The 26,306-nt window shown below is 38.6% G+C and overlaps 1 protein-coding gene and 1 long non-coding RNA gene across 2 annotated transcripts; one reads left to right on the forward strand and one right to left on the reverse strand.

Moving 5' to 3' along the window:
* Nucleotides 1-983: 983 nt before the first annotated feature.
* Nucleotides 984-7,229, reverse strand: FAM8A1 (family with sequence similarity 8 member A1). Its single transcript, XM_072945622.1, has 5 exons — nt 6,411-7,229; nt 5,177-5,297; nt 3,406-3,529; nt 2,773-2,912; nt 984-1,268 (listed from the first exon to the last, which is right to left on the reverse strand). The coding sequence occupies exons 1-5, from the start codon at nt 7,087-7,089 to the stop codon at nt 1,124-1,126; spliced, it is 1,209 nt and encodes a 402-aa protein (XP_072801723.1). The 5' UTR covers nt 7,090-7,229; the 3' UTR covers nt 984-1,123.
* Nucleotides 7,230-7,627: 398 nt separating this feature from the next.
* On the forward strand, nt 7,628-25,068 carry LOC140687790 (uncharacterized). Its single transcript, XR_012062333.1, has 4 exons — nt 7,628-7,713; nt 21,712-21,862; nt 23,714-23,833; nt 24,870-25,068. It is a non-coding gene; the product is annotated as an uncharacterized lncRNA (long non-coding RNA).
* Nucleotides 25,069-26,306: the final 1,238 nt, after the last annotated feature.

Raw genomic sequence — 26,306 nt, forward strand, 5'->3', positions numbered from 1 at the left:
TCCTTGTCACAGAGAATAGTCAGTCCATAGTGCGAAAACTGCTAGTATTTCACAAACTCCTAATATTTATTTAATCATGAAATACTAAGATTATTTAATCCTTTATGTTTCAGAGTTATGGAACAATGTAAGAAAAGGAAACTAACTAGTATGTGAATATCCTGTATATAAAGAGAAGTTATATTCAGAACACTGAGAAGCACTAATACTTTCTTCATGCTGCGTACATACTGGGAATAGTTTTACAGTAAATATGCAACAGTTTGATGGAAGTTAATTTCCCCCCACATATTTATAGTTTGATGACTCAGGGCACTTGAAAACACTTGCACATGAATTTAAATTTACAGAGAAAATTTACTCACCACCCCACACCCCATTGAAAGTAATCACTAACTTAACCTTTTCTTTAAAAAAAAAATCAATAATTAATATAGCACAATATGACTTAATACTTTTTTCATCATCATGCAAACCTTGCCCCCCAAAATACTTAATAGTTGTGAAATTACATCATTCCCGCAGTAAACTGCAGTACAGATTTTAAAATTTCAGGTTAGGGCACTGCTAAGCCGGCCTTACTTTTCCATTTCTCCTACCGCTAACTCAGCACCTCCCGGGATGGGAGCTAAATGGATTATCCAATTTGTGTCCCCACTCCCTCCCCACCCAAGAGCAAAGACAAAAATTTCCCCAAGTGGTGGTAACTAAAAGATGAATGTGTTTACAAAACACAACTGGACATTTTTCCATCATTCTGGGATAAACCAAAATAAATTTTAAAAGTCTCATTTGGGAATTTCAAAGCTGAAAATGCTTTCAGCAAATTCTAACACCTCAGATGTTAAAAAAGCACATACTGTCGTTGATTATGACACCACTTGCCTTCTTTTGGATCTAAAAATTTTAACACTTGTATTTAACAGGTTTTTCTTCTGGGAAAGTTCTTTGGCATTCCAGTAAAAGCAATACTTTCAGCATAGTCACCTGCATCACACTGGAGTGACTGCTTTAATTTCTAAATCATCAATTAATGTAACCCAGGGAGACTGATGGCCTTGATACATTGTAATTTAGTCTTGCATTACTCCAGAGAGCTTGGAATTCAGGGCTTTTTTGGGCATCATCTAACCCCATTTCTTTTTACTACAATGGTTCCTGCTACAATGTCATAGGCTGTTCGATTATGCTGAAAAAACAGCAGTGTGATGAAAGCAGGGAAAAAAGAAGCAATAGAAAAATTCTTGATCAAAGCTCGTATAGTGGACCTAAAAAATTAAAGCAAAAAAAAAATCAGATGATTGATGTATACCAATGACATGTTAATTAGTAGTATTTTATCAAGTTTAAAATATATTTAAAACACAGTCAAAGCACAATTAAGAGAATTTTTAACTTTGATATCTGAACTACTTTCAAGTAGCATTATGCTTATGATCAAACTACCTGGGGTAGTTGTAAAGCCTTCGTAACATAAAAGTTAGACTTTAGAACTTTCACATGAAAGACCACAGTAAGTATATCTTAGAATGTGAAATAAAGTTTATAGTATTTTGCCAGAAGAGAGTAGCCGTTCCCCTTTACTTACCTTTCCTATCGTCACTCATTACTTTTAGTATCTCTACTTTTCGTGTGTTTTCACTGTCTTCTAAACTGAGTGTGCTTATTGCAGCCCCATTTTCTACCTTCTATGAAGAGCATCAGCATTTCAGATTTCTGTATTCTTTTATCAGCTCTCTTCTTTTTGGGGTCCTGTGATTAAGGAATGCTTTAAAAAGCTTTCAATGATAGCTCAATGGAAAGTTACCCTACTAGTGTTGTGTTTCTGCCTTTCAGTGCAGTGAACAGCTGCAGAAAAGCACAGTGGGCTCTGAATCCAGACTAGATGGTTTCAGATTCATTTCTACCAACTACTAGTTGTGTCCCACATCTGTAATAAAAAGGGTAATAGTGTCCAGAGAACCTATCTTACAAGGTTGTTAGGACTGAATTAGTTAATACATACGCAGTGTTTTTAACAGTGCCTGGTATATGAGGTGCTCAATAAACATTAGCCATAAAAGTAACAGCCAAGATTACTATAATCACAGAAACGTAAGGGAATTTTCAAGATGTCAGTGAAATCAAGGCTTCTTCTAGAGTCTTTTTTGTTTACATTTACGTAACAACCTAACGCTGAATCATGCTGGCGGAATTCCAGCCCGTATTGTTCTGCTCAGCCGATGACCACCTCCTCACCTCCACAACTTCCATGATCACCGTTGTACCTCCCCCCAGAGACAGATGCCACAGCTGGCCATGAGTACTGGGGGTATTACAAGTGCTAGCACTTAAGAGCAGGAGCAGGGTGCACACACGTATAGTTGTCAGAACTCTTACTGCCAGTTCAAGATGGGATAATGACAGGTATTACTAAACGGAGGCTTCAAGGCAGGTAAGTCACTAAACCCAGCATCCACAGCCCTAGACCAGGAAAGCTAGGCGCGGGGCACTGACAGGGACGGCGTCCACGCCCGAAGCCTCTCACTGTCATGACTTAACAGTTCATGAAATGCTTAATCTTTAAAATGTATACTGAAGAGGGGTCTACACCATAATTGAAAACACTCAAACTTTTATTGAATAAACTATTACCATTTGTTATATGCCATGAAGAACCAACATCTTAAAAAATACTGTATCAAATGGTGTAAGTTATGAATTATACTGATTACTATACTTAAAAATTATTTTCATAAGTACACAGTAGATCAAGCTAAGAAAAGAACTTACGTTGTAATGCTAACATTTGAGGACGGAATCACTAAAACACGACTTGGTGCGATAAGCACTGATGTGTCACATGTCACCACTCGAAGCCCTAGCAGGAACTTCCCTGGGGTAGCTCCACCTGCTCCCCAAATGCAAATTATCTAAGGAAAGAAGGATAATTTTAAAATAATTTACTGGCGCAAATACACCAATTTTAAAGGTAAATTTTCCTGCCATATGATTCATGTTTCAAAATTTTCAGGTTGAAACAATTTCATAGCATACTCAAAAGGTTTACCTTTTAATGCATTTCTGCAGGTGTCTATTTCAATACCACAAGATGTCTACAGTAATATTTCTCTATGACTCATTACATTTTTTAGCAAGTTGTTTCTATGGAAAAATCCATTTCAAGTTCCACAACCAATTTACAAGTATATTTTTGGACAACAAGACTCAAATGCCTTACAAAGAAATTGTGAAGCATCTCCACTCAGAAAGTTTTAACTTGAAAAGTATTATGTTAAAACTTGGAAGAAACAGACATTTGATAAAATGTTACATGATTATAAATTTACATTACTTTTTTGTCTTGGGCTGATAATCTAAAATTAGATTGTTAAACATTAGTATTTGCTCAAGTCAGCAGCTTACCTCATAGAAACAAACTAATAATCTGTATATAAGAGCCACAACCATCATTTTCTGCAAGTCTTCCATTGATGTGTCTTCATCTATTTCTTCTATTATATAATGCATAGCAAACTTAGAGATATCCCTACACAAAACAAAGTTTTGGTTTATAAAGAATTAGTTACCAGAGCAGATGCACTGATTTTTTCCCCATTATTGTAAATCTAAACTTTAACTGAAATCCTAAACTAATTTTTACATTTCCAACCATCTAGTTTTGCAGAGCATTCATTAGCTTATTCAACAAATAAGCAGCACTATCATGAGCAGGCACTGTACCAGCCCTGGGGACACAAGGGTAAGTGAATTCAACATGGTGTCTGCTGTCCTGGAGATAACTTGTAACCAAGCAGGGAAAGCAGAGTAAATAATAACGAAGTGGGATAAGGGCTGTAACAGGGAACTGTAAGGTACTTGGAAACACACCAGGCACACCTAACTTCCTGAAGGCTTCTCAGAAATGACATTTAAGTGGAGATCTGAAGGATGAAGAGAAGTTAGCCAGACTAAGAAGGGAGAAATTCTAGAGAGAGGGACTAATGAGAGAAAGCCTTAAACCAGGACTGTGATGGAAGCTGCAAGCAGCTGAGGCTCAAATAGTGTGAGAGGTGACAGTGATTAAGAAATAAGGGGATCTGTTAAAACACATGAAGACATTTAAGACTTGTCCTCATAGCAGTGAGAAACTATTGAAGGGTTTTAAGGCAAGAGAGTGGCAGAATCAGAATTTACGATCTCTTTGGTTTTATGTCAGAGACTAAATTCAGATAACCCAGGAGACAGGAGACTGAGATACCAGTTAGAAGCCTTGTGTTGTAATCCAAGCAAGTGATGACTGGACTAGGGAGAAGAAATGATGGAAAATGGAATTCTGACAGTGAAGAGGAAATGGTATGGACTGAAGGTTGTTCAGGAGATTGAACAGAAAGAAACTGATACTTGCCTGGATGTGCAGGGAGTAAGGGAGGGAGAGACAGGGAAGGGCAAGGGGCCTGAAATTAGACTACCAGTGTTTGAACTTGACTGCCACTTACTACTCTGTAACTCTGCAAATTCTGGGCTTAACTTCTTTCCTGTAAGCACAAACTTCAATCTCTATAAAATGGAGGTATTAACCTCTACTTAATAATGGTGGCAAGATTAAGTAAGAATCCCTAGAGCTGAGCACGTAGAAAGCGCTTAGCAAGTGATAACTGCTATTAAGCTGAAAGGAAGCTTATTCAAGTAAGTGGCTCACTTTGCAGGTCACTTGGAACTTGCCTGATAGTGTAAGCAACCCTATTTGGAAATGCCACCTAGCTGATTATTAACAGTTCATATACTAAAAACTCTTCATGCTTTTGTCTTCAGACACTTCACTCTGAACACAATTCTAAGAGGGAAATTAGTAACTGGCCCAAGAAAATAGTGAATAAAATTAAACCAGGTTTGGAAATTCCTTTTACCTACTTTTTTTTTTTTTTGGTGCTGAAACCGGGAACTAATTTTAACTACTTTTGATAGGTGAAATTCTCCCACATCTTGCACAATTTATTAAGTGTTTTTCTCTCTTTTGTAGTTATTTCTTAAAACCAACAAGAAAACAAAGCTGACAAAGCTCTTATAAAGAAATTGTTGACAATGGCACACAGATTATCCATAAAGGCACTTGCAAGGCATGAAAAGAACTTAACAAAGCAAGGATCTCTAGATAGCAGACATTAAAACCTTTCTGCAAATGGCCTTAACTTACTTTATTCCACTGAGGTGCATAATCGTTAAGACAATGGTTGCTTTTATAAAGAAGAGAATAAAGAAATCCACCATCTCTGCCATAAATCTGTGGGCCAACGATGGTATAACATACTCTCTGCCTGTAAATTAAAAAAAAAAATTAGGAAAACTAATTGCTCATAGTCCTTGGAACTCAAGCTAGGTAATGAACGGGGAATATAAAGTCAAGGTACAACTTACTGTACCTTTGCAACTGTAACTTTGCAACAAATATTGGTATTGACTCCAATATATGTTAAAATACAACACCACTTCACTATTTACTGGGCAGTTTAAAGTTTGTTTTTACCCTCTTCACGTTTAAAAATAATTTCACAGATAAATTGTCTAAGGTACTCAATACATTTCACTGGGGATTCAAATGAGAATTCAGGTGATTACAAGCTTATGACAAAAACAGTTTTTAGCAAAATATCAATAGACAATTAGAACAGTCATTTGTTCTGTGCTCTTCATCTCAGCCCTTACTCATTTAGTTTGTCTTGCTTTCTATGTAACAAATCATGATTATCAAGCTGCCATCCTAAATTCTGAATCAAATTCAGGCAACTAGGTCTTGTCCCATATTACCTGTGCCTGAATAAAATAGTCTAAATAATAGTAAGTGTAAATAATTCAAAATATTCTAATTCCCATACAAAAGTAAACAAGAAGATTAAGCCAGAGCCCAAAGGTTCAAAACTCCGTTTGAATTCATGTAAATCTCCTTTTACAACCGTCAACTCCTTTGTCCCTAATATATAATACATAACAATTATACTCACACACACACACTACATTTTACCCATGTTATATCTCCTGTAATATATATAATTAATCCACGTTTGGATTATTTCCAGCATTACCAGTCAAAACTTGCCCTCCTCCCAAAGTGGGTTCGTCTAAGAATTAAGATTTGAATCTCACTTCAGAGCGTGGAGACAGAGTAAGAGGATGGTTTGAGGGGCAAAGATTTTTTTACACGTGGAAACAACTAGTCCTGGGAGTAAGGGAATCAATTCGGAGCGCCAGGTCTAAGGGAAGAAGGAACTATAGCTTCGCTTCAGTTCACTAAATTTACTTTGGGAATTTAAGGCCTTAGCCTACGACAGCTGATCCACGCGGAGAAACCCCACTGCGAGCAGCAGCAGCAGTTACAGCGGTGAACAGCCTGCCTGCTCGACCCCAGCTCGTTCCCTGAAGGGCCTTCTCACCTGCCTGCCGCCCGGTCTCGCTCGGGGCTCGCGAAACGGCCGCAGATCCTCCCCTCGTTCCTGGGGCGGCCCGGGACGAAGGCTGCACGTGAGGGGCGCGGGCTCCCAGGCCGGCGACCGGAGCCGGGGTGGTGATGCCGGCGGCCGCCCCCGGCTCAGGCCCAGGAGCCGCGGCGCTCAGGAAATAGAAGGGGTTGTAATAGCCCAGCTGGAGGGGCGGCGAAGCCGCGGCCTGGGGGGCGGCGGCGCCGGCGCCCGAGAGGTAGCCGAGAGGTGGCGCGGGCGGCTGGGGGCTGCAGTAGGCGGGGAAGGCGGCCAGGCCGCTGTGCCAGGTGAGGTAGCCGCAGTAAGACTGCCACAGCCACTCGTGCACCTGCCGGGAGTACTCGCGGGCGCTCAGCCGCGCTGGCCTCTCGCACGGAGACGCGGCCTCTGGCGCCTCGCAGCCAGCCGGCGCCTGCAGCCCCGCGCCGGAGCCGGAGCCCGCTTCCCCGCATTTCCCGGGCTCGCGCCGGGGCTCCGACTCCTCAGCGGCCGGGGATTCGGCCTGCGGCTCGTCCCGGGGGCGTGGGGCGGCGGCGGCAGGAAGGCCTCTCAGGGAAGGGACAGGCTCGTGGTCCCCTCCGCCGTCGTCCTGCCCGGGGGGGCGGCCTCGGGTTTCCTCCGGCCCCTCTGCCATCGTCGCCTCAGCAGCACCCTCGGAGGTTCTGTCACTGCGCTGTCTCCCTCCCCCACTAGCCCCTCCCCAGCGGCCCCGTCGCCACCGCAGCAGCCGCAGGCGTCAACAATCCGCCACCGGAAGCGGAAGCCCCTCCCCTCGTCGGCGTCGGGGCGGGGCAAGGAGGTGAGGCCTGGAAGTGGGGCTGAGTGTTACAGCTTCGGCTCGGGGGCCCGCGGCTCCTCCGTTCTTACCGATTGTTGGGTGCAGACTGTCACTGCCGCCTCTCCCCGTCCCTCCTCCACCCCCTACCTCGTGCAGTTTTAATGAAGTTTAAGGCCCGAGGCTCCTCCAGATATCCGTGGATTCAGGCTGTCCCTGGAGAAACAGATGATGGAGGAAGAGGGTTTCCCAGAGAGGTCCCAGGGGTCAGCACCGCCTTTTCTATTACGGAGCCGCGACTGTTTTGGTCTCTAGGCACAGGGCTTGTTGCTTATTTCCGCCTGCATTCATTCCAATTAACTGGTCCTCGCCCATTTGTACTCAGGATGATACAAGAGATACACCCTTAGAGGATAAGAAATGAATAATCAAGCTCAACTGGAACTATCAAGATGGTATGACTCAGCTGCAGAGATACTCACTGTAAGAGAAAAGAAAGATTATGCTGATTTAAGAGTTAGATTGTCGTTATCCTGAAGCCAACCTGTGTGCATAAAATCTAACTTTCCACTGCTGCAGATAAGCTTACTAACACTAACAAAACTGCCTTTCCTCAGACCCATCGTCTCAACCTTTGGTGCCTGCCTTTTCCTTTATTTTCTGTAACTGCAAGCACCTGTTTACATCCCAGGGTTTTGGAGCGTTCTCTGTGTATCCTAGCCCAGGTATGATTTCCTCTTCCACTGAACAATATATATAGCACCTTACGTATTTCTATTTTAACATACCTACCTAAGTCCTTATAAGCGATAGGAATGGCTGTGTCCCCAGTACAATACAGAAGATGCACAGGGACAAGTACTGTGGGTATACTTATTAATAATGATGTCCCAAATCATTCTTGACTTTGCTCTAGGGAGACTTAAAAGGTGTAACTTTTGCCCTTAAGAAGCTAATGATTTGGTTAAAGGGAAAAATTTTCATGAAACACTTGACCTACTTAAGACCATATCAGTATAATATGAATCCAAAATAAGGTAAAGATCATGTGGCCTACAGCTAGAAAATCTACCCTTACAAATGTGGTTTTAAAAATCAACTGAGGAAGTTGTAACGTTTAAACAAACATGCATTCCAAGTTTGGGTGGAGGCGGCGGGAGAAGCAGGAAGAAATGAAGATAGCACAAAATGAGTGTGAAACCTCGTGGTTATTGGACATATGGACTTTGTTTTCCGTGCCACCGATTACGGTAGCACCTGGCACAGTGTCACTCATGTAGTAGACATTTATATGAATCAGGACTCTTGGTTGCAATCGTCAGAAATCCAGTTGTAACTGATTTAAGGGAGAAAAGTAAGTGAATTTATTGACTTGCATAAAAAGTTCATAGTAGTTTAGGTTTCAAGGATATCTAGTTACGGATAATCAAACAATAGCTTCAGGAATCATCTGTTTTTCTCTAACTTTGCTTTTGAGAAAGTAAGAGTGCTTCTGTTTCAGTGATTAAAAAAACTAATTCTAACTGGCTTAAGCAAAAAGTTTTGTTGCCTTAAGTAACCAACAAATTCAGAGGTTCTACATAATATAATAAGGTTCAACAGTACATCTAAAAGGCATTCCAAAGGAGAGAAAAAAAGATGGCCAATAATTTTCTATTGAAGAAAAATGACTCTTTAGATTGAGGAAGCACATCAAGTCTTGGGAAAATAACACATACATATAATGTAACATATACATGATGAATTTAAGCAAAGAGAAAAATGATGTTAATAGCAGCAGTTAAAACATAGCCTATCTAGAAAGAACTGACATTTAGACTGGAAGCCAAATTATCAAAAGTGAAAAGTAGTCTGAAGATAGTGGAATATATATAGTTCAAAGGGAAACTATGGACAACCTGGACCGTTATAACCAAGTAAATCATCACTCAAGAATGAGGATGTAATGCACCACTGCCAATCCAAGCAATATTCTGATCCCTTCCCATCATGTTCAGCGAAAGACTGAAATCTCAGGGATATAAAGAGAAGTATTCATGAGTCAAAGACATAAATGGATTCTAGAAAGATGGCAATACATGAGTTTTGAATCTCCATGAATCACTACATAAAAACAGACTATATAGTGAAACCAAGGATGTATGTGACAATGTTTACAACAAAATTAGATAACAGATTAACTCTACAAACCCCCAAATACAAGAGGGTGGGATCAAACCACAAACAGAAAGTTGTATAGTGTCAGTGCTGGAAAAAATAAGATCATAACTCTCAAGACATTAAGAAAAGTATGTAAGACATGAAAGAGCAAAATAAATCAGAATAAGAAAAACTCAGAAATAAACAACTTGGGAAAGAATGAGAATTAAGACAAAAAGTGGTTTCAGAAAATACTAAACTAGAAGGAACACAGGAGTAAATGAACAACAGATGGTGCCCAAGAGAACAAGAATTTGAAAATGAGATTTTATTTTATTTTTAAAGTGGGAGTGGTAATTTTTTTAGGTTTATTTATTAAATTTTTAAACAGGGTACTGGGGATTGAACCCAGTACCTTGTGCATGCTAGGTATGCACTCTGTCACTGAGCTATACCCACCCCCTGGAAATAAGCTTTCAAATAAAGAAATATAGAAAGAGGTAGAAATGATTGAGAAAAGATAAATATTGAAGATAGGTAAAGAAGATCCAATGTATGGTCAAAGAGTTTCTGATAAAGAAACCAAAACTAGCTAACAGAACAAATACAACACATTTTCCTGGAATAGAATATACATATTCTATTTATATAGGTTCATGTACATATTCATGTGTATTTGAAACCTCATACTGAAAGAGTATACTGGTATACCTGAAAACACTGAGAATGGACAATGTATTCTAGTAAAATTACTAGACTTTATGTTTGAAAGAATGTAAAGTGAAAAATGGTCATTGGCCAAAAAAATAATTTATGAGAGAAAATTGGATTACCATAACACTTCAACATTAACACTTCACGTGAGGAGAAAATGGTGAAACATTTAAAATAGTCAAAGAAAGAAAACAAGAACCAAGAACTCTGAATCCAGCAAAACTGGCTTTCAAGCAGAAAAGCATATTGTTCGCAAAATGGAAGAACTCAGAATGTTTGTTACTCATTTGAGTTCTTCCTGAGAAATCTACTAGAGAATGAGGCTTGGCAACCAAAATTACTGCCAGTGACAGAAGGACAGCTAGTGATTTTAAATGTTACATCTAGAATGAAGACTAAATGAGGGTTTCTTTCAGTCAAGTTCCAGTCAAGAGACAGAAACTACACAGTAACTTGAACAGAGAATATTTACTATGAAGAATTATTAATGGAATCGGAATCAAGGGGGGGCTGACTAGTAAAAGGCAAAGAGAACGCCTACCATATAGGAACAATAGATACAGGGAGCGGCCACCACTCCTAGAACTGAAATAGACTGACCAAGAAACACGTCCCCCCATCTCCTTGTTGGAGAGGGCATGACTGGCTCACTGCTGTGGCCTCAGTGGAACTTGCTAGAAACCCTCTCTCTGGAGTTCTTGGAGAAACCATCCATCCACAGGGAGGTGCCTTCAGCAGAATTCACTGCAGAGTGCCCAGAGAAGCCACCTCCAGGAAGGTGCTTTGCCAGCAGCACACCACTCTGAAGCCACCCAAAAAGCGGTGTGCTGGGGGACGCTGCTGTGGGAAGTCGCCGCTTGTTGTTGGCTGCTGGGTGCTGCTGAAAGGAACCACACACTCTGCAGGAGCCCAAGGAGGTAAGTGTATAGGCGTGAGAGAATCAGGAAGAGAAGCTTCTTCCTCCTCCAGTGCCTCCCCCTGCAGCCCAACAGTGTCCTCTACTGACAAAGACTAACAAACCAGCTGGCCTGGGAGACGCATTTACAGAGCTCATCTCCATTACTGCACAGCAAGCAAAGATTTCGGAGCTGAGAGTCAAAGAGTATAATCTGAGATGGATTTATATGCTGAACATTAGTACAAAGTGACTACAAAGCAGGAGGGGGCTCTGAGGAGATCATCAGCAAAAAATTTTACACTTTTCAGTGTATTGACGGTGCTAATATTACTATTATTATTTTGAGAATGCAAGTGTAATGTGGGGTAAAACAAGTAATTATCATTAGTCTGAATGCTCTAATTTCCTGCATCTTTTCAGTAGCAATGATCATCCTTATCACCTTGTCCGTGGTCTTGAAATACCAAGTCCCACTAAAGGAAACAAGAACTTCTTGGAGAAATGGATGATTCTAGGTCTGGGTCAGGAAATACATAGAATGAACATAAAATACCTTGTCATACTAAGAGCAGAGGAACTATTAAAGACTTCTAGGGTCATCTCCAAAGGACCCCGGAGCCAACCTGAAGAGGCTCCCCACTGGCCAAAGATGGGACAACTTGAGTTTCAATAAGGGTAACAGGGACTGAAACACATTAAATATGTTTAAATACATAAATTCATAATAATGTATTACCAAATGGATTAAACCCGAGTCTAATCAAGCCTCTGGAGCCAAGTGCCAGTTTACAGGAAACAGAGGACAAACATGCATATTGAAATGACCATGAGTATGCAATCTGCAAAATCCAGACTCTGGGGAACCCTACAAGTCAAACAGCTGAGTTCAATACATAAATTGTAAGATAAAGAATGGAGAAAACCATTAGATTAAAGGAGACTTTAAAGACGTCAAATTAAAGAGCAAGACTAAATTATAGTGTCTAGAGATACGCTTAAAAGAAATTTTAAAAAGTGTTGGCTATTGGAGTGATAGGACCATGAGCTCATGTCTCTCGTGACAATAAAACCACAACTGACAGCTAAACAACCACTGGGAAAAAAAAAACAAAAGACTGGAACCTAGGAAAAAAGATCTTCAACTGGAAACATTAAAGAGGGAAACACAGTGGGACAGTAGGAGGAGCAGGCTCACGATATAATCAGGCCCCATACTGCCCCAGGTGGGCAACCCACAAGCTGAAGAATAATTAAGTCACAGAGGCTCTCCCACAGGAGTGGGAGTTCTGAGCCCTTTGTCAGTCTCCCCAGCCCGAGGTTCCAGCATCGGGAGGAGGATACCCCGGGCAGGGCCAGTGAGGCTTAACTCTAGGAGCCTCATGGGATTGGGTGAAACAGACTTCATTCTCTTGGGAAGGGTACACAGAATCCTACATGTGCCAGGTCCAAGGGCAGAGGCAGTGATTTCATAGGAACCTGAGCCAGACCTGCCTGCTGGTTTTGGAAGGTCTCCTGGGGAGGTAGGGGATGGCTGTGGCTCACCCAGGGAACATAAAAGCTGGTGGTAGTCATCTATGTGAGCTTTCCTGGAGACTGACATCTTGATTGGATCATTAGCACCTTGACCTAGGCCCCCACCCAACAGCCTGTAGGCTTAAAGGGCTGGGAAGCCTCAGGGCAAACAACATACTAGGAGGGAACACAGCCCCACCCATCAGCCAACTTCCTGAGCCACAGAGGCCCCCTAGACATGGCCCTACCCATCAGAGATCCAGGACCAAGCTTCGAAGTGGGCAGGCACCAACTCCTCCAGCCAGGAAACCTGCATAAGCCTCTAGTCCAGCCTCATCCACCAGGGGGCAGATACCACAAATAAGAAAACAACAATCCCAAAGACAAACAACAAGGTCCTACTGTATAGCACAGGGAACTACATTCAGTATCTTGTAATAACCTATAATGGAAAATAATACGAAAAGAATATATATATATATACATACCTGAATCACACTGCTGTACATCAGAAATTAACACAACATTGTAAATTAACTATACTTCAATTAAAAAAAATAAAAGAGTAGAGAGGCATGGGGAAAGTCCTCAAAACAAAAGTGAAATCCATAAATACGAGTTGTCGAGAATAATACCGATGAGCATTTGACAATTAAAAGAACATAGTTGGATAGGTATAGAGAACACCGAACAAATTTTAAAAAGAAAGGCAGTCATTAATACCAGGAAAAGCAGGTACTACCCAGAAAGGGATCCATTTGGCATTGTTCTGAGTTCCCGTCATAATTCAAAAGGAAACTTTCACAATGTCCAGAACCCCTGATATCCTGCAAATGTCCTTCATTTCCAAGTAGCAGGAACCTACCTCGCCGGCATCGACTTCAACTTCCAAATGAAACAGTACATCTGTTACCAAACCAGGCTCATTTTGCAGGATGCTCAGCAAGCCGAAAGGTGGAGAAGCGGAGGTCTGCAGCCAAGAGAGGATATGGGAGGACAAACCTCAAATCGGACTCCCTGAAGGCAAGGGGCTCAGGGTATTTGTGGGATAAAGAATAAAGAAGCAGGGCAGTTTGAGTCCTGGGGACATGGGGAAAGGTGACTGGGGAAAAGGTGCCGTAATCGTCCTCCTGCGCAGGCGTAATAAGCTACAGGCCTCTTCCCGTTCAAATACGGAGGCGCTTTTAGCACGCTCTGAGGCGCATTTTCTGCCCTCTGACGTCAAAAGGTCACGGAGCAGACCCTGGCGCATACCCAGCTGGAAGGTGGGTGGTCCTAACCAGCGCGGAAGGAACTAGACACAGCTGACTCCAAGTTCCTGGAAAACAACTCAGTCAAACGTCTTACTTTTAGGCTTCGTGCCGCTTGGAGGACCTGCAATTAAAACAACCTTATTAGTGAAAGCAGGTGAAATGTATTTGATCAATGATTGCCCATGTTTTCATAGCCACAAAAAGAAAAGTGATGGCATCTACATCATACATCTTAAGAGAACTGGGGAGAAGTTTCTCCTGGCAGCTTTTGCTGTGGTTGCCATTGAAAACCTGGCTGATGTCAGTGTCACATGAAACACTCCAGGAATACTGGCCAGTGATCTGTGCTGAAGTTTACTGCTGCTGCAGTGAACAGTAAGCTTGCTTCTAGGGAGCTGGAGGGGTCCTGGAATGCAGAAAGGTGGGGCAGAGTATTTCCATTTCTCTTTTATTGTTTGATTTTTTTAAACTCTATTTCTGGTGGGGGATGAGGGTACAGCTCAAGTGGTAGAGTGCTTAGCACACATAAGGTCCTGGGTTCAATCCCCAGTACTGCTTCTAAAAATAAATAAACCTAATTACCTCTCCCTAAAAACCCCCCAAAACTATGTAATCTATTACTCTTAACGGCAAAGAAAGACAGAGAGGAAGGAAGAAAGGAAGGAAAGGGAAAGAAAAGGAAGAGAAAGTGAAGTTGGGGCTGATTTTATCCTGTAGACAACAGAAGCTATTGAAGAGCTTTAATTAGAGATAAACCTGGCTCTATTTGTCTTTTAGAAATATCCCTCTGGTAGCCATGGGGAAGATGGGGTGGAGTGGTTCAAACTGGAGACAGGAACACCCTAGCTGGAAGACTAGAGTCTACATAAGATGAGGAGAACCTGAATCAAGGCAACAGAGATGGGGAGTAAAGGAGGGGAGACATTGGGGTGAAATTAAGGAAGCACAATTTGCAGAATCTGAATGAATTTGGGAGAGAGAGAGAAAGAAAGAAAGAGAGAGAAACATCACATAGTTTCTGAGCTGGATGCCTGAGTGGACTGTAACATCATTCATGGAAATGAGAGATGGCCAAAGGAAGTGCAAGATGGCAGATGGGAGCAGTGAGGTGCCTGTGGGATAGCCAGTGGGCACAGGCTATTGAATATATTCCATCTGCAAAGATACAGGTTGAGGAGTCATAAGTGTACACGTGGTCAGTAGATGGAAAATTCTATGAATTGGAAAGAAAAGAAAGCCAAGAACAGAGACCAGGGGAATGTTGAAGGAGAAGATGATGAAAAGACTGAGAAAGAATAGCTGGTGAGGTGGGAAGGAAAGGAGGACTGAGTGGGAGAGATCTTCCATAAGGAGAGAGCTGGTGTCAGAATCATAAAAAAAAAATTCAAGGATGATGAAAACTGTGGTGGGGATTTTTCTTTTTTTGACTACCCTATGTTCCCCTCTTTTGATAACAGCACTGCACTTTCCTCCTACTGAATAACCCTTCTGTCAACACATGCAGCTGCGGTAGGACTTTTCAGGCATTCTGCTCTGTCATTTCTGAGCCAAGGGACGGGGATGCGACCCAAGCTCAGCAAACTGGATGTGTTCACCTAGAACTTGAAAACTTGAACCAAGTGATTCAGGGATGGCATAAATTTAATTCCAGAAGGGATCCCTGACAAGACTGTTGATTAGTTCTTGCGCTACCCACACTTCTTCCTTTAATTTCAGAGGCTGTGATATCCTTCTTATAAATTCCCTTTAAGTGTTAGGTAGCAAGTGCTGGTTTCTGATCCTTCTAATTAAAGAAATTAAATTGGATTTGGACATTAGAAGGTCACCGATGGCTTTACCTGAGTAGTGTCTTAAGGTAAAGTGTGAAAGGCTGAAGAGGGAATGGAAGACAGGGACATAGAGATAATAATTGCATTCTAATCTTCCAGGAGTTTCTTCTGGAAGACAAGATGTTAGGGAAGTCGCTGATTATTTTAAACCATGTTCGAATCCATGTTTTGCTAGGGCATCTGAAAAAAGTTCCTGAAAATCGGGCAGCCATGAATCTGTTGTTTTAGTATTGATAGCTTGAATTTTTAGTGAGATTTAGTTTATCAGTATATTTCAACTCTTCTTATTGTAATATTTGACAAACCCATGGTGGCAAATTGCTTTCTAAAGTCTACTTTAGAATAAAGGTTTGTCTGATCTGATACACTGAGGTTTCTTCCAAAAAGAAATGCAATGCACCAAATAAAAGATTAAATTTTAAAATAATCTGATTTCTAACTTTTACAAATACACATAAAATAAGGCAACTTTCCCTTCTCTAGCCAAACTGGGAGGAAATTGCTCTGTAATACTTTTGTGCCCTCCAGTGGTTATGAAACAGCATTAGGAAATTTATCATCTGCTTTTAAATATTGTGTATTATAAGAATACGTTTTCTTCATAACAGAATTTGTTACTTTAGGAATTCAAAGGGAATTATAAATGTGTCAGCATTCACTAGAGGCACATGCTGTTCTTAAAAATGGTCAGACTGATAAAGCAATATCAAACTCATATAGCAAAAACCGACTTCAGGCAACCAGTAGGTGGAGGAATTTACAAAGCTAAGAACTCCACCACACACTCCAAACCTGACTTCAGAACCTGAGAATCTTAAAAATAATTGATCTAGTCTTCTCTGTTTTATACTAACAGAAACCAAGGACTGTTGACTAGCTCCGAGGTATATGTATGTATACATACAGTGCCCACGAAATTCTGGTAAAAGGAAAGACTATTGTAGGTTAGGATTAGATTTTACTTTCAAAAGATGAGAATTGGGGATAAGGTGAAAGATTTTTAGGTGTGGATAGATGAGATAAAAAGCTGAAAATAGGTAGGGTGTATGAAGAAAATGACTATGGTCTAAGGGAGGAAAGAGGCTAGCAAGAGAGTGAGATGCTGGAAAGTGTCATCATGTGCAGGAAGGTCAAGAGAAGGGGGCTGAGTTTGGCTTTGATCCAGCCAGCAATGGAAAACTATTATGAAAGACAAAGAACAAATATTTATTAACTGTCAAGTGCTGGTACGAATGAACGTGAAAAGGACTGACTCCACAATTCTACTGGTTTCTTCTCCAGTTTCTTTCTTATTATACAGTTTTGTCGACCTCTATACTCTTCTCTAAATTTAATATCTTGGCTCATTTTATTCTCACTAACTAACCATGATAACTTACCTGCTTTTCAGACAGTAAGCTGCCCCACGCCCACCCCCATCAATTTTTTCCATAAATAGGCCATACCGTGTTTTTGCCTATCAGACTGGGAAAATTACTAAGATGGATGGTACTAAGATGCAAGTCAAACATATTCCCTGTAGGATTATTTATAAATGTAAAACAATAAAAAGAAGTAAACTAGGCAGCAAAAATTAAAAGATTAGAAAACAGAATGATAGTTTGCCAATAAGTCCAATAACTAGTTCTTTGAAGAAAAGACAATCCTACACATAAAATTCTGGCAATGTTAATTAAGAAAAAAAGAAGAAATTACAGCTACAGAACATTAAGAATGAGAAAGAATATATAATTTAAAATGCTGAAACAACTCAGCCTAAAAAATGTGACACAATTTATAAACATAAAACAGAAAATGTTCAACTTCATTCTAACAAATTTGAAAACCCAGAAGAAATGGATTATTTCCTAGAAAAAGAGAAATTGCCAAAATTGACTCAAGAAGATAAAAACCTAAAAACATTTGTGACCACTGAAGAAATTTAAAAACCAACCACCTATCAAATGGTTAGCCTTTTAGTTGTTTTTTAATTCTTATTTTCTAGCTTTATCATTGTGAGCTCAGAAACAATGCCTCTATAATTTGTGAATTTGAGATATTAATTTTGAACTACTGTATGATTTTTAAATGTGTTCCATAAGATATTGGAAAAATAGTCAGTATAAATAACACTTTGTAGCTAATCTTCAAAAAACAGAATATTCCTTATTTATTTGCCTTCCTCTAATCTATTTTTAATTGCAAAAGTACTGTATGCTTATTACAACAAATTCAAACCATTGTTGGTAAAGGATGACCATCCATGTTAAAGTCAGTATAGCTCTTTCTACACTCTTCTCTACCTTTTCAAGCATAAAAAATAACCCCTTAATTGTTGTAACTCTGATTTTTGCTTTATTTGTATTAATTTATTTCTCCAGTACCTTTGATATGTTTATTTTCTTTTCCTAACTTTTTGGCCAGAATGCTTACCATTCTATAATCTGTTGTATGTGGCGCTTCCATTGTTGCTAACTTGTGATTTCATTACTGCTTTCTTCTTTTCTTCAAGAATTATTCAGAAGAGTAATTAAACTTGTTCAGCGGCGAGCTGCTTTGCTTAATATTTTCTTCTCAGTTTCAGTTTTATTGCCTTCCACTCAGACACTATGGCCCACGTAATACTTACTTTTCAGACTCTAAGAGCTTTATTTTACCCTAATATAGGATTAAGTCTGTAAAACAGTAGAAAAACAAGTATATTCTCTATTTTTAGAGTTCTAATAATCTTCCAAATCAGTCTTATTAATGATATAATCTAGATTTTTATATCAGAGTCAAATTTATTTTGTCTACTCAGTCTAAGAGAAAAATATGAATTAGCGCACACTACTTTTAAATTAAAAAAATCATCTTTTTGCACCTTTCACAGTTACTTAATGTATTTTTGTGAAAAGTGATTTAACACTGTGGTAGGCAGAATTCTAAAGTGGTCTATGAAACTCCTGCTTCCTGGTGTACACACCATGTATACGCCCCCCTCCTGAGCGTGAGAGATCTGTGAATACCATAGGGTATTTCTCCCATGATCAGGTTACATTATGTGGCGAAGGTGAAGGGACTTCACGCGTATAATTAAGTCAACTTTAAGTTAATCAAAAGATAGATTATCCTGAGTGGGCCTAACCAAATCAGGTGAGCCTTTTAAAAAATAATTTAAAGGTCCAGAGATTGAAGATGTTGGAGAGAGATGAAGTGAGAGAGATCCTCATGCTAGCCTTGAAGAAAGAAATTGCTATCTTGTGAACTACCTAAGGAAGAGGCTGTAAGGCAATCCCCAGGCAACAGCCAGTAAGAATCTCAGTCCTACCACCTCCAGGAACTGAATTCTGCTAGTAACCTGAATGAGCTTGGAAGAGGACCCCAAGCCTTAGAGAAGCACTAGATGAGAACACAGATTCACTGGCATCTTGATTTGATTTCATCTTGTGAGATCCTGACCAGAGCACTCAACTGCATCATGCCCAGACCTCAGACTACAGAACTAGAGATAGCAATGGGTATTGTTTTGAACCATTAAGATTGTGGTCATATGCAGCAATAAAACTAACACAAGCACATAAAGACTTCTGAGAGTTACAGTTTCAGTGTGATTGCATCCTTCATATTTATAAAATAAGCTTTATTGTTCTGTTTAATATACTTTGAATTTTACTGTATTATATGTATTATTAGTATCGTGACTTCTGCTTTCTTGTTTGCATTTATTTAATATCCCTTTTGCTCATCCTTATAGTTGTAACATTTTGAGATGCTTTGTTTTAGATGTGGCTTTTCAAAACAGTGTATATATTGGTTGAATCAAGTTTTTGTATTCTATGTAGTTTGGTGCAGCCATTATGGAAAACAGTATGGAAATTCCATAAAAGCTAAAAATAGACTTACCCTATAGTCCAGCAATCCCACTCCTGGGCATATATCTGGCGGGAACTCTAATTTGAAAAGATACCTACACCCCAATGTTCATAGCAGCACAATAGCCAAGACATGGAAACAACCTAAATGTCCACAGACAGATGACTGGATAAAGAAATTGTGGTATACATAATGGAATACTACTCAGCCATAAAAAAGCAATAAAAGCCATAAAAAAGAATAAAATAATGCCATTTGCTATAACATGGATGGACCTGGAGAGCATCATTCTAAGTGAAGTAAGCTAGAAATAGAAAGAAAAATACCCTAAGATATTACTTATATATGGAATCTAAAAAAGAGATGCAAATGAGCTTACTTACAAAACAGAAACTGACTCACAGACATAGGAAACAAATTTGTTGCCAGGGGTGGAAGGGGGTGGGAAGGGATAAATTGGGAGATCAAGATTTGCAGATAATAACACTATACATAAAACAGATAAACAACAAGTATCAACTGTATAGCACAGGGAACTATATTCAATATTCTGTAACTTGTAATGAAAAGAATGTATGTATATATATGTATGACTGAAACTTTATGCTGTGCATCAGAAATTGACACAGCATTGTAAACTTCAATAAAAAAGTTTTTGTATTCTAATGATGTAACTTATCACATTTATACCTATTTTTATATCTTTGGTCTAATTTTTTCTCTTGCTCTGTTTTTTTCTATCTCATTCTGCCTTTTATTTTCTGTTCTTTGTGTATATATTTTGCATTTTCTCTTTTCTAGTGTTTTAGAAAGTATGCATTTATTTTTAAATAATTTTTTAGAAATTAAAAAGAAAACTTAAGTTTCTCTAAAGAATTCTTCAAACTATATTTTTGCTCAAAGCAGACTGTGACTGTTGCTCCCTTGTATCCTTAGTACCAATTACATAGAAGTATTTTTAAAATGTTTAATCTGCTGAATTGAAATCACTCCATTCTAAGCACTTTTGCTGTTAAATAGCTTTTACCACTCTTTATAAAATAAACATTTAAAAATATTATTTGATTTTGCCAATTCAGACTATATTTTTCTTGCTGATTATAAAACATTTTCTTCATGTGCACTCTTTTGAAACAAAAACCTGTAATCTGAAACAGGTAAAACATAAATTGATGAAAAGGTAATTATCTTCTTTTGAATGTGTTTTTAAAATTATTGGATGTTTAGTAATCACAGGGAATTATGAGAATTTTAATAATCAGATGCTCATGTTTATTCTGACAAATTTAAACAAGAATAGAAGGTAGATTCTTTCCTCTAACCCCATACTCTAAAGAGTCTTAGTTCCATTTTAGTGTGTATCTTTCTATATTTTTCTCTGTGTTATAGTGATGATGATAATAATGGTAACTAAAATTTCTATAACCTTTACTATGTGCTATTCATGTATTAATTCATTTACTCCTTAAAACAACCCAATAGGTAAGGACTCTATATTAGGGATGAACAAACCAAAGTGTAGAAAAGTGATTTTTTTTTCCTCCAAATCATACAGCCAGTAACTGATAAAACTGGGATTCACGCTCTCAATCACAAGACTACACTATCTCTCTTCAAATATATATTTACATACCCTTATATACGAATGTTAATTTAATAGACACATTTTAATAAAAATGTTCTTAAAATCTGTTTTGCTGATACATGCTCATTTTACTTAAAGTATTCTGCGTATCTTTCAAATTCTTGAAAGGTATTTCAGGTGACTGAATCAGTAAATCACACGGTTTCTTAGAGGACATATTAGTTTTTGTAGGCTAACCTTCTCTGATAAATAAATCCAAATATGTAATAGTTTAATCACAAGGTAAGTTTGTTTCCCATGTAACTACCTAAAGCAGGTTCAGGTCAGTGAATGACATCTTTCATATTGTGACTCAGGGACCTAGGCTCCTTCTAACTTGTCATTCTTGGATAACCAGAGCATACTGTCATTGGCATGTTGAGGCAGGTTGCCATGTCCAGGGTGTGGCTGGTGGGAGGGAAAGGGAACGTGTGAAAACATGCTGTCTTACAAGATTAAGTCCTTAAGTGGGGTGTACATTACTTAATACTCACCTTCCCTCAAGATGCATCTAGTCACATGGCCATCAGATTACAAGGGAGACTGGGAAATGCAGTCTACTAAGGAAAGAAAAATAGATTTTGGCGGACAGTTAGTAATTCTGCCACAGGCAGTTTTGTTGTGTATTTGTTTATTCATGTTAAAAAAATTTTTAACACATGGATCTCACTTTAAAAGGATTAGACACCTTTAAACGTGTCACAGGCATCTATCAAATGGACACACCTCTGGTTAGTGGCAGACCCAGAATGGAAACCAAATCTGCCGATTCCCATGTCAAAGCTCCTTCTGATTAATGCAAGACCTATTTCGCTTTTTTGCCCTGAAGGTAAGTCCTATTGGAAATATGTCTCTCTGGTGGCTGTTGAACAGAGACCTGTTTCTGTAAACTAGAGTATGGAATTAATTTCATTTGAGAAAATAGTTGTCTGGCCAGTTGGTAGAAACAGCCTGCAGAATGGAGACCATATTGCTGGTGTAATTATTTTAGAAGCTAACAAAGAAGAGAACATTTTGATAACTCTCATTTTAGTTGTTAATTGATGGGACATCACTCTCTGAATTCTACATCCACTGAATGGGCTTACGTTAAAATATTCTTCCTCATTCTTCAAATGATTGCATATTAGCTCTGATTGAGTACATGGTAAAGTATTGATCACTTATTTAGTCAGGTGATTTGGATACCATAGGTTTTCAATACTATTTCTTTTTCAATAGGCATATACAAGTAATTTCTTTTGGCTTAAGTCAGAAAAATATAAAAATCTCTGTTTCGATTTGCCATTACAGTCAGAGCTAAAGAAATGAAATTCATAATGGCGGAGTAAACTCCTGGTTATTTCAATTCAATTTTTCTCTATCCTAGGACATGAAGAATATGTATCACTTACAACTCCTTTAAATTGCCATACATTTATAGCGCTTTCCTGAAGACACATATCATATATGGCTTTTGTAAAACATTTCTCTGGTCCTCTCTACATCTTTTAGTAATGCTACAGGCAATGTCTTTGAATATCCGTAAAGGATCATAAATTTTTATCATGCTTGACTGCAGAAGGCAATCACTCCCCTGGAAAAGACAATCTGCATCTGCCCAGTTCTGCTATTTCCTCTATAGCTTCTAAGCTGAAGAGAAATACCTGAAGCAGAGGGTATCATAATATCAACTTCATGCAGGGTAGGCTGCTGGGGGACATGCGTCATTAGCTCACCCAGCTAGGGATGTTTCCCATCATTGTATGTGGGCATGATTATACCACATAGGGACCATGAGCTGGAAAGTGCAGTCTTCCCAACAAATCTACAGAACTGTTATGTTCACGGGAAGACTTCCCATTCTAAGTTTATTGACTTGAGTTGAAGAAATGAGGCCATGGAGTTATTATTAAAAATAACACAAAATTTTAAATGCATACCTTTGGATTAGTTTCCAAGATGAACTATTGATAACATGGGAAATTACTAATTGAATTTTAATGAAAAAACCTTTGTGATAATTGGTGAATGAGATTTGATGATTGATATTATGGTTTAGTAAGTGTGGTCAATGGTGGGTTTCTTTCATCTTGATCTTCATGTCAGCATGAGGTATCATTTTTAACTGTGATGGTCCTAAAAACTAAGATATTAAAATAAAAGTTGACTTAGCATTCAAATACTCAAATTTGTAGTTTTAGGCAAAATTATCTTTAAATATAAATACATTATATTGGAGGGAGACCTGAAAAAAATTCTCTACCAAAAGGCAAACATTACCCTTCATTAGTTACACGTTCTGTGCCAAGTTACTAAACAGTAGAGGAACAAAAACCATTTAGAGGAATCGAGATGAATTATCAAGGGTTAGTCTGAGCTGGTTTACTTTCTGCTTGTGGCATAGACATAAGCATCATGCACAGAAACAATGAAATGGTTAAACTCGCAGAAGAAATCTGTGAAAGACTATAAAATCAGCTTGTCTCAGTTGAAGCAATTAAAGCCTTTAAAATTATATCTGTAGCTGGAGTGGTGCAGAAAGTGCCAATGGTTTAAAATAATTCTTTTGAAATGAACATGTTTAATGAATGTTATTTAAAAAATATTACTTATGAAGTGATTCTTAAGGATTTGGTACCAGAGACAACGAAAAGACTCTAGACCACATCCAACACCTATTTCTCCATTTCTAATTAAGTGTCACAAAGATGCCCAAGTTAAATGTGCTCAAGACTGAACCATGTTTCCTTCCAGATTCTGCTTCTCTTTCAGTGTTTCCTATCACAGGAATTGGCTGATTTTACACCTATGGTGAAAGGTATGAGGAGGCAAGTGACTGAAACTAGAAATGTGAGTGATGAAAATACAGACATGTGTGGGCAATGTGTGTTAATTTTAGCTGTGTTGAATGAAGTTGGGACAGGCAGGTTGAAATACTCTGTGGACGCGTGGAGTTAAGAATCTGGGTGGATGGACTTGAGTTGGAGGATGTGGATCTGGGAGTCATCTACACATAGGTGACAGGTGACATTAAGGGAGACAATTGAGCATTTGAGAGGAGGGAAAATGTAGAGGGGAGAGTCAGAGAAGTATACTGTGTATCACAAAATATTTAATAAGAAAAGAGAAGCATCGAGAATCTCAATGGATGAGGAATGAGATAGACCGCTGGATTTAATGACCTTTGAAAGTTTCTGAAACTTGGTGAGACAAGAAGCCACACTGCAGTGATACAAAGGTGTGTGTGTGTACACACGCATGTGCTCATGCACTCTGCTCCTTGCTTTACTTCTCACTGGATGCTTGCCTTTGTGCAATTTAACATCACCGGACCTCAGTTGTTCATCTTTAAAATGAGGGGATTCCCTAGATAAACACGTCTAGAGTCTAAGAAGTTGAAGTAGACATTTTCAATGAATGAAAGGATAAGTAAAGCTAAATGTATTTCCCACCAGTTCTAGAAACAGTTTTTATAGATAAGGAGAAGTGGCTAGACCTGACTACTCACTTCAAGACATCTTGCTGTGAAAGGAAGACTCTAAGTAGATTCTTTTGGATTGTTTTATCATTTTGATTGTATAAAATGATACTTTGTAATATTACAAAGTAAAGAGATACAAGAGACCCTAAGCATTTACTTTTCTGACCGATTTTTGGACTTTTTATGAATGTATACAACATGCAATTCTGTGAAGCATGGATTTCTTAACCCTTTGATAATTTACTAGATCATAGCGTTGGTAAAACTGGAATTCAACAATGTGCAAGGAAAAAAATACCAGAAATGCACATTGTCTTTGATAACTGTTTTCCTATACATTGCTAAAGGTTTTCTTTTTCTTTTTCTTTTCCAGTAAATCCAACCTACTAAAAAAGCCAGGAGGTGACAAGCCATCAAGGCTGGTAAAATAATTATGTGAACCTCAAATCCAGATTTTTTACAGTTGTGGTGAAGCATTTTGAAAGGCTGATGCCAAGTCCAATGCCAATCGACAGATTCCAAGAGTTTTGAGTGGACTTATTTCTCATTATAAAATTATTACTATGCAATGAGTATGTAGCATGTTGTTTTTAAAATAGTCCTTCTTCCTCACTTAAACTTTTTCCTCCAGAAATTTATAAATTAATTATAAAAGTTATTTATGTTTATATTATACATTTAATTATATAGTATATATAATACTATATCATATTTATTAACTAAATTTATTTTTAGGATGTTTATGTTAACAAAGATCAATGAGGGGGATTTTCTTATAAAACTGGATTCTAACTGTCACTATTTGCAGACGACATGATACTGTATATAGAGAAACCTGAAGTCTGCACAAAAACTATTAGAACTAATAAGTGAATTCAGCAAGGTAGCAGGATACAAGATTAATATATAGAAAGCTGTTGCATTTCTTTATACTAATAAATGAAATATCAGAAAGAGAAAGTTAAAAAAATCCTGTTTAAAATTGCATCAAAAATATACCTAGGAATGAACTTAACCAAGGAGGTGAAAGACCTTTATGATGAACACTATAAAACACTGACAAAGAAACTGAAGAAAATTGAAAGAAATGGAAAGATAATCTATGTTCTTGGATTGGAAGAATTAATATTGTTAAAATAGCCATGCTACACTACACAAAACAATCTACAGATTTAATGCAATCCCTATAAAAATACCCATGATATTTTTCACAGAACTAGGGCAAGTAATCCTAAAATTTATATGGACCCACAAAAGACCCAGAATTGCCAAAGCAATCCTTAGGAAAAAGGACAAAGCTGTATAATCCTTCCAGACTTCAGACAATACTACAAAGCTACAGTCATCAAAACAGCATGGTTCTGGCACAAAAACTGACATATAGACCAATGGGACATAATAAAGAGCCCAGAAATAAACCCACACACATACTGTCAATCTATGACAAAGGAGGTAAGAATATGCCATGGAGAAAAGACAACAGTCTCTTCTACAAGTGGTGCTGGGAAAGCTGGACAGCCACACATGAATCAACGATAGTAAAACATTCTCTCCCACCATATGCATAAATAAACTCAAAGTGGCATAAACAAAACTACAAAATATTGCCTCACACCAGTCAGAATGGCCATCACTGGAAAGTCCACAAAGGATAAACGCTGAAGAGTGTGTGGAGAAAAGGGAACCCTCCCCCACTGTTAGTGGGAATGTAGTTTGGTGCAGCCATTATGGAAAATAGTATGGAGATTCCTTAAAAAAATAAAAATAGACTTACCATATGATCCAGCAGTCCCACTCCTGGGCATATGTC

This window comes from Vicugna pacos, chromosome 20, assembly GCF_048564905.1.
Source record: "Vicugna pacos chromosome 20, VicPac4, whole genome shotgun sequence".
Lineage (NCBI taxonomy): Eukaryota > Metazoa > Chordata > Mammalia > Artiodactyla > Camelidae > Vicugna > Vicugna pacos.

Coding starts and splice junctions, on each gene's coding strand:
- FAM8A1 (XM_072945622.1), bottom strand. CDS start 7,089: ATGGCAGAGGGGCCGGAGGAAACCCGAGGCCGCCCCCCCGGGCAGGAC. Junction 2,913..3,405: donor TATTAGTTTGTTTCTATGAG/GTAAGCTGCTGA, acceptor TTCTTTCCTTAG/ATAATTTGCATTTGGGGAGC. Junction 1,269..2,772: donor TCAAATGTTAGCATTACAAC/GTAAGTTCTTTT, acceptor TTAATTTTTTAG/GTCCACTATACGAGCTTTGA.